Source organism: Podarcis vaucheri, assembly GCF_965113315.1.
Source record: "Podarcis vaucheri genome assembly, chromosome: 6".
Lineage (NCBI taxonomy): Eukaryota > Metazoa > Chordata > Lepidosauria > Squamata > Lacertidae > Podarcis > Podarcis vaucheri.
Genome location: NC_138764.1, coordinates 32,855,472 through 32,868,523, shown reverse-complemented (window position 1 = coordinate 32,868,523; position 13,052 = coordinate 32,855,472). Strand labels below are relative to the sequence as shown.

At 42.7% G+C, this 13,052-nt stretch overlaps 1 protein-coding gene across 4 annotated transcripts in view; it reads right to left on the bottom strand.

Annotated features, from left to right (window-relative positions):
* Positions 1 to 13,052, bottom strand: part of AGL (amylo-alpha-1,6-glucosidase and 4-alpha-glucanotransferase) — a 48,075-nt gene that overhangs the window by 34,037 nt on the left and 986 nt on the right. For all 4 annotated transcript variants that reach the window (XM_082227708.1, XM_082227707.1, XM_082227710.1 and 1 more), the window contains exons 3-7: positions 9,041 to 9,251; positions 5,741 to 5,907; positions 4,884 to 5,087; positions 2,350 to 2,531; positions 1,020 to 1,131 (exon numbers count right to left, since the gene is read on the bottom strand). In XM_082227708.1, the coding sequence (XP_082083834.1) occupies positions 1,020 to 1,131; positions 2,350 to 2,531; positions 4,884 to 5,087; positions 5,741 to 5,907; positions 9,041 to 9,251 (876 nt within the window). The remainder of the gene's footprint in view (positions 1 to 1,019; positions 1,132 to 2,349; positions 2,532 to 4,883; positions 5,088 to 5,740; positions 5,908 to 9,040; positions 9,252 to 13,052) is intronic.

Below are 13,052 nucleotides of genomic sequence, written 5' to 3'. Positions count from 1 at the left end.
TTTATTTCCTTAACATCTAATGGGAGGGCGTTCCACAGGGCAGGCACCACTACTGAGAGGGCCCTCTGCCTGGTTCCCTGTAACCTCACTTCTCGCAGGGAGGGAATTGCCAGAAGGCCCTCGGAGCTGGACCTCAGTGTCTCGGCTGAACGATGGGGGTGGAGATGCTCCTTCAGGTATTCTGGGCCAAGGCCATTTAGTGCTTTAAAGGTTTGCACCAACACTTTTTGAATTGTGCTCGGAAACGTCCTGGGAGCCAATGTAGGTCTTTCAGGACCAGTATTATATGGTCTCAGCGGACACTCCCAGTCACACAGTCTAGCTACCGCATTCTGGATTAATTGTAGTTTCCGGGTCACCTTCAAAGGTAGGCCCACATAGAGTGTGTTGCAGTAGTCCAAGCGGGAGATAACCAGAGCATGAACCACTCTGGCGAGGCAGTCCGTGGGCAGGTAGGGTCTCAGCCTGCATACCAGATGGAGCTGGTAGACAGCTGCCCTGGACACAGAACTGACCTGTGCCTCCATGGACAGCTGAGTCCAAAATGACTCCCAGGCTGCGCACCTGGTCCTTCAGGGGGCACAGTTACCCCATTCAGGACCAGGGAGTCCTCCACACCTGCCCGCCCCGTCTCCCATGTAACTTATGGTCATTTCTCAGCACGTATAACCATATGTACACAGACACATCCCATTTAGCTTGAGCTACTTTCTACACTTGGCCACACTGCAAAAGAAGAATAGGTAATCAGATACCAGGGCATAGACCCTCTCAAAGTGGCCTGCCAGGGACAGAGAAGCTCCAATCTGCCCCACCAGCTGAATCCTGTTCCCCAAGATGCCCTATTGCCCCGTGACAAGCTACTTTTGGGAATGGAATGGACATTTGAAAGTAGCTTTATTTGCAACATGCTTCAAGAAAGGTAGTTAAAAGTTCTACTGGCCTAGCCAAAGCCAACCGCGGCTACCTGGATCCCAGGTGGGGTTTGTTCGTGCTGATAGTTATAAGGTTTTTTTTACCTTGAGTCAACAGAGTTTTAAATTGCTGGACTGCTTTGTTAACATCTACTTGGAAAAATTCCCATAATCTTAGCTTCGGGAAAATATCCTCCCAAATGACTTTACGGACATTCTGCAAAAATAAAAGCAGCACGTCAGGCAGGTAAAAAAAAATCAGTGCCATATACAAAAAATTATTATAAATGCTCCTGTGCCAAAACTGTTCTGAGCCATCATTCCTTTATTACATACACAACACTCTGGGAGGCATTTATACTGTTTCACGGGAAAGAAAGCACAGAATCAAGCAGCAAATACTTTATTTATTTATTTAGAAAAACAAACAAACAAACAAAAAATTTGAGCTAAACCCTAGTACATATATGACTTATTTTATATGAACTTATGGGTCACCATTCTACAAAATATTCATGACAAGACCACTTGCAATACAGAGCCAGAAAGAAAAACTTTTTAAAGAAAAAGCTTATACCCTGGAACTACAATGGGCAAAGCCTGTCCTGTTGCAGAACAACACTTCTCCTCCTTGTGCAACAAGACATCTCTTGAGGAGGCAAGAGCAGGAAGAAAGGAATGGAAAGTCCTGCTGTGCAAACAGGAGTCTAATTTAAGGTTACCCAGACATCCCCGTTTCCCGGGGACAGTCCCCGGATTTACAAATCAGTCCCATCCAAAATCCATTGAAGTTGAAAAGTGTCCCTGGATTCACTGGGAAAAAATCTGGTAACCTTAGAATTGCCACACATTGGATCTAGCCCAATATTACTGTACTTAAGACAAATATTACGAAGTACAATAGAAAGGGTCAGCATACAGATGCCGTCTTTTTTGTTATATAAAAAGACTACTACCATACTGAAGGAAATGAAGTTTTAGTCCTCCTACAGAAAGGCAAGCCGAAAAGTGAAATGGTTAGAAGTTCCACAGATTATAAATTAGACTTCCCTTTCATTCAGTGGCAGCATGTGTTAAGGTAAAGGTAGAGAGACCCCTGACCATTAGGTCCAGCCGTGACCCGACTCTGGGGTTGCGGCGCTCATCTCGCTTTATTGGCCGAGGGAGCCGGCATTCAGCTTCCGGGTCATGTGGCCAGCTCTGGTTCTGCGCATGGAAACACCGTTTACCTTCCTGCCTATTTATCTGCTTGCACTTTGACGTGCTTTCGAACTGCTAGGTTGGTAGGAGCAGGGACTGAGCAACGGGAGCTCACCCTGTCTCTGGGATTCGAACCGCCAACCATCTGATCGGCAAGCCCTAGGCTCTGTGGTTTAACCCACAGTGCCACCCGCGTCCCTTAGATCAAGCGATATATTATGTGTTTATTTCTTACATTCAGGTGATGTTCGTTCTCAAGCAGCGGAGGAACTCCTTTGTCGCTGCATTTCCCACCAGCCACTTTACAGGTTAAATGCCACAGGGCTCGGTCCAAAAGCCAGGCTGGTTTCAAGTGAGGAGAATTAACAAGGTTGTATGCACATTCTGGATGCTGAGTTATCCATTCACTATTCGAAGCTAGGGAAAACAAAGAGATACACAATGAGCAAGGGGGAAAAATTAACTATCAAGCACATAGCACCTCAGGATGGCACTTCCATTATCCTGCCAATTACCTCTATGGAGTGTATGTATGAAAGTTAAGATTCTGAACGGACAGGAAACTAGGAAGTCTTACATTGGATATGTCACATTTAGTATTTTTTAAAGGTACTTCTTGATTTCTTAATGCAGAAAATGACAATGTACAGAATTCTAAGGCATCTCTCATATTTGTTTACTGCTTACTGTCTACAGCAGGCTTCCTCAAACTCGGCCCTCCAGATGTTTTTGGCCTACAACTCCCATAATCCCTAGCTAGCAGGACCAGTGGTCAGGGATGATGGGAATTGTTGTCTCAAAATATCTGGAGGGCTGAGTTGGAGGAAGCCTGGTCTACAGAGAAGTCTAGGAATACTGCTGAAAGTAAAAAACTCAGAAGAAGCTGAGCATATATATTCTGCTCTGTTCAAGATTCACTACTGGGATATTATAAATCTTTTCGTTCCACAGCGGTGAGATTTGTTGGTCATTCTTTTCTATATGAATCAGCAACCAAGTGCTAAAGCAATAAAGCCTTGCCAAGTTTCAAAGTCCATATCTGTAGCTTGGCCTTTTGCCGGATGCAGTTGGCAAGTGAGTTTTTCAATGGCGGCAATCAGCCAAAGTTATACCTCTTTTCTAATGTTAACTGATCAGGTGTTTTTCCAGTAACCTGTCATTACTAATCAGCCTGACGCGAACACTCACAAGTATTGGCTTCAATGTAGTGCTAACGAGATCGTTCTCTTGGGCATGCAGAAATGATTGTGCTCACAGAACGATCTATCTTTGCCTCCCATCATGGGGTGATCTGGGGTTTTTCCTGACTCTCCAGAGCAGAACTGGGGGAGATGCAGAGTTACACATGGGGATAACCATTGCACTAGTGGCAGTCCTTGCACTGGCTTCCACTAATGGAACCTTATAGCTGAATCCAGCCCTAGATCTTTAGAAGTTTAAATGATGTCCTTCATATATACTTTGCAATGTCAAGGAAGGCATCAACACTAATTTTTAGCCACTCCCCCCCCACTGCCATAAAATCATTTCCCAAAATTCTGAAGAGCACACACGCAAGTTATGTTCCTTTTTGGGGAGAACTTTGCCAGCTACTGAAATTGCATTGCTTATTAAATTTTGTAATCAAAGGAGACAATGTTGAAGGACCCACACCTAGGAACTAAGGAACTCTGCAAGTTCTCAAAAAATGGTTATTCCACTGAGTGAGACTTGTGCAGTTCTCCGGAGATAAGTGCAAGCTCAAATATGCATTCATCACTTGATAGCTGTAATATATCCAGTGATGTTCTACATCTCAAACCATCATCCAGACCCAAAGCTTCTTCCGATGCAAGCAGTTCAAGGTTCACCAGCCCATCATTGAGGTACATGTGTGTCTCAATATGCCTGCTGGAGGGGGGCATTCAATTAGTGCGCTCTCTCTCTGTGTGTGTGTGTCACATAGGAGTGACAGAAAATAAAGCCTAGCCCTTGCATGGATATCAAGGAAACAGAGAAAACTGTCTAGGGAAGAACAGCACCTCTGTTGTGGTGCAAGTTGTTCTTCCTTAACCTAAATTGTCCTCCAACATTGAAACTCAAGATCCTTTAGAACCTGGCATTCTAAAGCCACGAAGAGCTTACTTTTCACGGAAGGTCTGACCTTTATAAACATGGAGCTCTGCCATCAGCGGTAAAAGCAGCCAGCCAATTGAACTGACAAAATGAGGCTGCGTTCCACTTGGACACTTTCGTCAGTCTCTACTTAGCTGCACAAATGCTTCTACTTATGCAATACTTTTGCCCAGTTCTGAAAATTGGCATGGGAATGTCCTCCAACCCCCCCTCAGAAACTGAAAAAACAAAGGGCTTTCTTCTCTTGTGTAATGGAGACACAACATTTTGTGCTTTCAGGAGCTGTAACCCTCAAAGCATTTTTAAAACAAGTCAATTAAAAATGTCTGAATAGTTACAAATCTTAAAATCACCACCAAACGCCAGCCCCTCTTTTTTCCCTGGGTTATTTAAGTAAAATACGGTTTTAAACAACACACAGAGCCTAGAGGGAAATTTACTGCCTAGCTCGAACTAATTCTTAATTTTTTTAAAAAAATTCTCTTTTTATACTCCTGGACACGGCTGGTCTTTGTGAAGTTTCCACATGCATGCAAAAGCTGCTGGATACAAATGTGTGCATTTGTTAAGTGCAGTGGATAAGACAGAGAAACTATTACCCTATGCATTTTCACCCTTGAGGTTAAATTCAAATGATAGCAAAAATGAACATACCAGTGTGATTGTAGACTACATCGGTAATACAAAGCATATTCCATTCATTTTTCATTTTTTCCACTAGTTTTCCAAGCTCACTCCAAGAACACTTTTTGTTAGGGGTTGAAAAATCAGGATTTATTTCCAGCTGATCAGCTAATGAATAACACGATCTTGATAAACCAAGTTTCTGGACTGGTGTCAAGTGAACCATGTTGTAACCTACAAAGCAATAATGAAATGTATTAACATGACACTTATAGTAGACTGGGCAGTCTTAAGTATTGAAGGCAAAGGTAAAAGACCCCTGGATAGTTAAGTCCAGTAAAAAGTGACTATGGGGTGCGCTGTTCATCTCACTCTCAGGCTGGGGGAGCTGGCGTTTGTCCACAGACAGCTTTCCGGGTCATGTGGCCAGCATGACCAAACCGCTTCTGGTGCAACGGGACACCGTGACGAAAGCCAGAGTGAACAGAAACACTGTTTACCTTCCCGCCGCAGTGGTACCTATTTATCTACTTGCACTGGCGTGCTTTCAAACTGCTAGGTTGGCAGGAGCTGGGACAGAGCAACGGGAGTTCATCCCGTCGTGGGGATTCGAACCGCTGACCTTCTGATTGGCAAGCCCAAGAGGCTGAGTGGTTTAGACCACAGCCCCACTTGCTCCTTGCTGAGTACTGAAAGCAACCCTTCATAAAAGCATGCAGCAAGCTTGGTGAAGCCAAGCAAGTCTGGATCTGGTAAGCATCCAAATGGGAGATTTGCCTGGGAACCATGTGTGGATTGCCTTGAGCTCTCCAGAAGAAATAGGACATTTAAATACAGCCAGTCAATCAGTGTTATGTACCAGAGATTTGAGTCAATGTGTCTATTACCAGATTCTTTTGCGACTCTAAGACGATCTTCCCATCCATCAAATGGTCCCAGACACTTAGCCAGGAATGTCTGGAGTGTAACACAATCCAGGGGCAATTCATGATTGTCAGCACCAACACGCAAAATAGGATCCACAACTATGTAACCTCCACCGCTTTTCTTATCTCTGCAAGAACACACACACACCTTTTATCAATACAAAAGCTAATAAACGCTAGAGTCAACCACCTATTATTACCAAGACCTAACAAGATATTTTTCGCTTGCTATCCTAAAATTATTTTAATGTCTTTAAGGGAATCCGAAAGCATTTACAATACTTTGGAGCTCAAAAGATGCTGCTTTTTAAAAACCCTTTAAGCCTGCAAGTCTATACTGTACTCACTAGCCCGGAAGAGTAAACCCCACTGTACTTAATGGATGTTACTCCTATGTACAATAGAATTCATAGAATTGTTCTTAAGAGAAGCCAAACATAGAATAAAAACTGTGGAATGGCTGAAACAGGAATGCTAGGAAAGTCAAATGCATTTAACCCATGTTTTGTAAAGAATCGAGGAGTTTCCCCCAGGAACCATCTCAAATTCACCTGTGACCTTCCTGACATTATGAGACTGTTTCCCTGCTGCTGCAATTATAATTATAAAGCAGTTTATAGCAGGCTTCCTCAAACTCAGCCCTCCAGATGTTTTTGGCCTACAATTCCCATGATCCCTAGCTAGCAGGACCAGTGGTCAGGGAAGATGGGAACTGTAGTCTCAAAACATCTGGAGGGCCAAGTTTGAGGAAGACTAATTTATAGTGTTCAAAATGCTTCATATGCCCTGTATGCCTCTGGACCCCACCCCTCTAGTTGTGTTCAAGCAGGCCTTAAAGATTTTACTATTCCAAGTTGTTTTTAATTGAATAGGACGGCTGTCCCCAATTTTAACTCCTACTGCTTTTATTTGTGGTTGGATGATTTAACTGTTTTAAATTATATATTTTTATGATCCTTAACTGTGAATATCCCCGAGTTGCCCCTTGGCCCTGAAAAACAATGATGAAAAAATACCCAAATAAATAAAATATTGGGAATCATAAGCCACTATTATGGCTTTGTTGCAGATTCAGGTTGGGACATGATGGCTTGCCCAAAGAGGCCTTTCCAGCTCACACACAGCCGTTCCGCCACAAGAGATGTAAAAGGTTTTGGTTTTTTGTTTCGTAAATTATTGAGATACAGAGTCTCTCCTAAACAAAGCAACAGTAACATGGATGCGCTTTTAAGTATCTCTCCGTCTGAAGATTTATGCAAGCAGCTTGTAATCTGCACAGAAGTTTCCAGGATCTTCCTGCAGAGAAACTGTATGTATTCTGGGTCTCCTATTACATTTTCCCATACTGTATCCTCATGGCTGTCTGACTTGCAGGAACACTTCCCTGCCTTTAGAGTAACCTGAGTAGAGAAGCCCAGAAAACGGGGCAAGGTCAATGAGCTGGTCTGGAACCTACTCCCTGCACCCAAAAGGCAGAATACCTCAGGAGTATTGGTGCGCTTGGCTGGCAAAGCCACATTGATGATATGCAGGTTTTAAAAACTCATTGTGGCATTTCAAAAAGGAAAACACATATAACTATGACATGCACAACTGCTGAACTCTTAAGATGCTGAACCGATCTTTTCCTGGCATTTGAAGATCAGCACTAACAGCCAACGTTTATTGAAAACAAACGTAAAGGTTGTAAATACCACAGACTGCCTCCCAATATGACAAATCCAGCAAACAATATCTGAGAATTTAACTTTTAAAACAGTACTGGGATGTTCTTTTAAATGACTTATAAACAGATGTGGTTTTACATTTCCTCTTTGACATTCACATGCAATAAGAATATGCCACCAATTTTTTTCAAGATCAAGGACTGCATTTTCAATAAACCAGAGTTCTTTGTCTTCCTTTATTAGCAACTTCTCTTAATTTACGTGTCAGCAATGCACACCTGAGGCTTGTGCGCCTCTTCTCAGCTCAGAAAGAGGTAGAGGACAAAATAGCAAATTTAGTCTCTACGTATATAGTCTTGTTATGGGGAGTGCCTGTGTCAAACATTATCTTAGGCCAAACTACATGTTACCTCCCTCGACTGGTTAGCAGTCCTGTCTCTTTCTCTCTCTCCCCTCCCAAATTAAGTACTAGCGAAGGGGTGGGAAAAGGATTCTCATTAGGCCTGCAGCACATTGAGAGGGGAGGTTTAACTCTTCCCTCCCAGCTGCGCTCTCAACAAAAAACACCCCGTGTTGCAGTTAGCACTGGGAGGGAAAAGGCCCATTTGTGCCAATGTGAATTTCCTTCTCCCCCAGTGCTAACTGCAGCACAAGGGCACATTTTCAGAGAGATCACAACTGGAGAGGAAAACCTCCTGCTTTCACTTGTTGTGGTCCAATGAGAACCAGCCCCCACTGCGCCTAGTATTTTTAATTTTGGGGGGGTAATGACCAACATATATTTTGGGGGGTAATGACCAACATATATTGTTGTTTGCTAACCACACAAGAAAGGTAGCATCTAACTTTGCCTAACTCAATGTCTGAAGGAGGTACTCAACATAGTACGGTGGTACCTCGGGTTAAGTACTTAATTCGTTCCAGAGGTCCATTCTTAACCTGAAACTGTTCTTAACCTGAAGCACCACTTTGGCTAATGGGGCTTCCTGCTGCCGCCACGCCGCCGGAGCACGATTTCTGTTCTCATCCTGAAGCAAAGTTCTTAACCCGAGGTACTATTTCTGGGTTAGCGGAGTCTGTAACCTGAAGCGTATGTAACCCGAGGTACCACTGTAAGTCAATACACATATAGATCTAACTGCTTGACTGTTCCCCATCTCTTTTTGATGTGGGGGGAGACACACACAAACCTCTGCATGGAGAACCAGCCTCCTGGGCTATCTTAATGTTTGCGGCCTGCTCCTCTGCCACACAAAAAGGACTGCCAGCAGGGTTAAGATGTGAACGACTCCCAATACAGTCGTACCTTGGTTCTCAAACAGAATGTGTTCTGGGAGTCTGTTCGACTCCCGGAACTGTTTGAAAACCAAGACGCGGCTTCTGATTGGCTGTAGGGGCACCCTGCAGCCAATCGGTTGCCAGAGAAGCTGCTTCCAAAAATTGTTCGGAAACTGGAACACTCACTTCCAGGTTTCGAACGATCAGAAGCCAATTTGTTCAGGAGCCAAGGCGTCTGAGATCGAAGGTACGACAGCATAAGAAACAGGAGGTACCGATGCAAGTTTATCGTCCTCTGGAGCCAACCATTACTTACTCATGACTGAAATAATACTGGTATGACCCAGAGATCTGGAGATCTAGTTTGCAGTATTTGTCAGAGTCATCTTCTTTCCCAGTTGGGTTGTGCCACGACAGGCACCTGAACTTGTGACGGTTGAACCCTTCTCCAGAAGCCGGGTAGTTGCTATGCACAGTAACGTGTTTGCCTTGCAAGGTAGGCCCCAGACGGAACTGTAGTTCAAAACCTGAAGAGAGCAAGACAGGCAACGGTTAGAGAGCAAACACCCGTATCTTAAAACTTATCAACATGGAACGATGAGCCAACTGCCAAAAAGGACTGTTGAGGAAATGGCTGGTTTGTTTGCCTTGAGTTCTGTGGGTTCTGTTTATCCACAGAGGAAAGGAAGGGCTGCACAGGTTGAAAGACCCCAATTTGGTTATATGCATTAGCTCTCAGGGCAGATGAATGCTGGAAATTAAATATTTAGACATCAAACAGCTCCATCGATTGAGCTACAGATATGAACAGAACGGTACAGTTGTTCACTCATTAAGAGCCACTAATGACCAAAGCCTAGATCTTGCAAACCATATGCGAGAGGGAGCCATGAACAACAAAGCACAAAGCACTCACACAAAGATTATTTTCTTTAAAAAACCAACACCACACAAAGTATCTGTTCATCCAAAACAAAACAGCCTTGGCTACTGTGGCCTCCAAAGCTCATAAAGTACTACACACAATTTACGAAATTATAACTGTTTCAAAGAAAATATGGAACGGAGCCAGCTCAAACGCAATGCCAGAATGAAGTTGTACAAATATATACATGAGTAGTCCATGACTATTTCATCTGCATCTGTTACCTTCATTTACTGACACAGAAATTAATTGGTAAGCAGCGTGAAGATCTTTGGGAAAGGCCTTTTCTGCAGTGGCTCCCTGTCTGTGGAATACTCTCCCTAGGGAGGTTCGGCTGGCACCTTCATTTTACACTTTAGGCATCAGGCAAAAACATTCCTCTTTAAATAGGCCTTTGGCTGATTACATCCAATACCATCTTAAATGTGTTGTGGGATTAGTGGTTTATTTTTGTTCTTGTTTTCATCATGCATTTTGCGGGTTTTTTTAATCTTGTGTTTTTGTGTTGTGAACCGCACTGAGATTTATGGATAGAGTATACCAGTTTAATAAATATTGTAATAATAGTAATAATAATTTGTTAAGCCTAAGGTTCTTTGTCTTCATAACAATGTCTATAAAAATAAATCTAAGATCAGGTCATTTGTGCTTTTGCTACAGGCTTGACAAGTTTGTTTATAGTTTGCTAAACATAGATCGGACTGCAGAGATGTTTGCTACTGATATCTTATTCCCAAAACCCATGTAGACTAAAAATGCATAGCTCATATTAGTTACACCGTCTATCTGTTAGTTCTTTCTGCTATGTGGAAGTGCATGGCTTTTTCTATTTTAAAAGTTTTTCCCAAATCGTTTTTTTCTATTTTGCAGAGCAGAATTACAGATAAGAACTAGCTACATTTTCCTTCACATAGTGCATTGTCCTTGAGGTGCTCCCCTAGCCATTTTCCAAATTATAAAATCAAATCACCTGAGCAAATTCCTAGTTTTAGAGGAGCATAATTTGTTAAACACAGTTGAATTATTTTTGGTTCTGGCTAGTTGTTGAGATTACATTACTATTTGGGTCAATTTTAACTGCTGTTCTTTATTGATTTTGTTTTATGTATATGGGGAAACCACTTTTGAGACTCATAATTTATAAATGAAAAGCTGGAATTTAAGAAAATAAAAATTCAAAAATTTTGAGGTTTCAACAGTTCTTCGGCATTCAGCAATTAAAATTATTACAGCCTGAACCTAACCATGTTTTATGTTTACTTCTTTTCTATGGAGGCTGTTGTCCAGTTTGTGTACTTGGGATTCCATGCTTTACAAGTAACATGGGGGTAAGTCTCATTAACCTGAATGGAGCTTCCTTCTGAGCAACAGATAGCCTTGGTAATGTAGAAACAAGCACCCAAGATGGTACAGATGAAGCAGGAAGCACAAATGCTTCAAAACTACCTGTTTCCTAGCCTACACGGTCAATGAAGTACAGTGGTACCTCGGATTACAAACGCTTCGGGTTACAAACTCCGCTAACCGAGAAGTAGTACCTCAGGTTGAGAACTTTGCCCCAGGATGAGAACAAAAATCATGCGCTGGTGGCACGGCGGCAGCGGGAGGCTCTGTTAGCGAAAGCACGCCTCAGGTTAAGAACGGACCTCCGGAACGAATTAAATTTGTAACCTGAGGTACCACTGTATTATTTTAGTGTGTTCCCTGTCCAAGACTGCAGAAACATGTCCTGCGTAGAGGAGGTGTAACTTTTAAATTTTGGATATGATTTACTTCTGAGTAGGTATGGTTAGAATTGATTGCACTGTAAGTTCTACTGGACTGAACAGGGCTCACTCCCAGCTAACTGGGGCATTCGCCTGCAGTCCTAAACGTTACTGTAGCTGCATGGTAACCAATTTTCCGCAAGTGGGTGCTTACCACTTGGGATAGCATTTATGCAAGCCAACTCTTTGGACTTGGCTGCTAATTCTGCAGTCAGAACCCACGCACCAGCCTCTATCAACAGCGGCTCCAGTATGGCTATGATAACATTTAGTGCCCCCTCTCTTGTGGGGGAATGAAAGTGCATTCCAACTTTTTTCTAGTCTATGTCATTCACTACCACATCCAAAAATGCCCTTCCTTACATTCCAAACTTTCAATAGAATCTTCTTCAAAGTTACAACAGCTTAAACTGTCATTGTACTTCCTCTTACAGCAGATGGGCCCGACTGAGGTCAGTTCCTGTGTATATCCCTCTGAGGACTGCAATTCTAGCATCTTATTTTCAGGGTCAGAACGTTCTTCCCATGTTAGAAGATGGCACATCCATCTTAAGAAAAATTAGCTGGAAGCCAATCCCACTAATTGCTTAGAATTACAGCAGAAACCTTGGTAATAGATGTCCTTGATGACAACACTGGCAGATTTACAACTAACTGCAGGACTATAGCCGTGTTTAGACACAGCTGCATAAGTTTATTCAGAAGAACGCTTTCATTGTGTTCACTGGGAATTATTTACTAAGGGCACATTAAGATGCCATACCTCCAATGCTAAGGGTTCAGTGGCAAACTTGTGAATACTAACCCTGTTCCCATTACAAAACAGAAAAACAAAAACGAACTGACAGGTGCTAAGCACAATTTGTATGGCAGAAGTGATAGAAGTGGTTAATACTTCCCTGCTTATTGTACCCCTGCCATTCCTGAGCTATTCTCTACTCACCCCTGTTTCATGCAGCGAACAGTACAATTTGAGAGCACCCCTGCTTACTGCTTTAAAGCAAAGAAACAGTGATCTGTTCTCTTTGACCTGTTTGCCAACACACCCTTAGTTTAGCCCTTAAGCGTTGTTGTTTTTTTAAAAAAGAACACTGCAAGCCTGGAGCCTAACTTATAATTAGTCAGTTTATGACCACTCAGAGGAATGCTATATTCATAAACCATTTGAAAAGCATGGAGCAGCTTCAGAAAAATTAATGGATCATATTGACTTCTTTATGCATAATGCATACTCCTCAGCCAACTAAACTCTCATTTCTTAAATGGTTCCACCCACCTCTCCCATTGCCTCTTACGTCTGTTAAAGTCCTGATTTATTTATTGAAGTTATTTATAATGTCAGTGTTCATAGTCCCAGCTAGATGATGCACCTAATTCATTTCCTCCAAAGCCTTCCTCAAAACCCAACTTTTTTCACAAGACCCATTTCTTAACTCCTGGCAGCCATATGTGATCCGTTTACCCAGAAGTAAGCTCCTCTGTTGCTACAGTTTGCATGCTGACTGTGTGTAAGCTGCTTGGGGTGGAGGCCTCTCCATTTAAAAAAAAACATTTTTCCCTCTGTAAAGCATACATCAATCTGTGCACAGGAAAACAGGACGAGATGGAAGAGTTAACAACTGTTTGAGTTTCCTCTT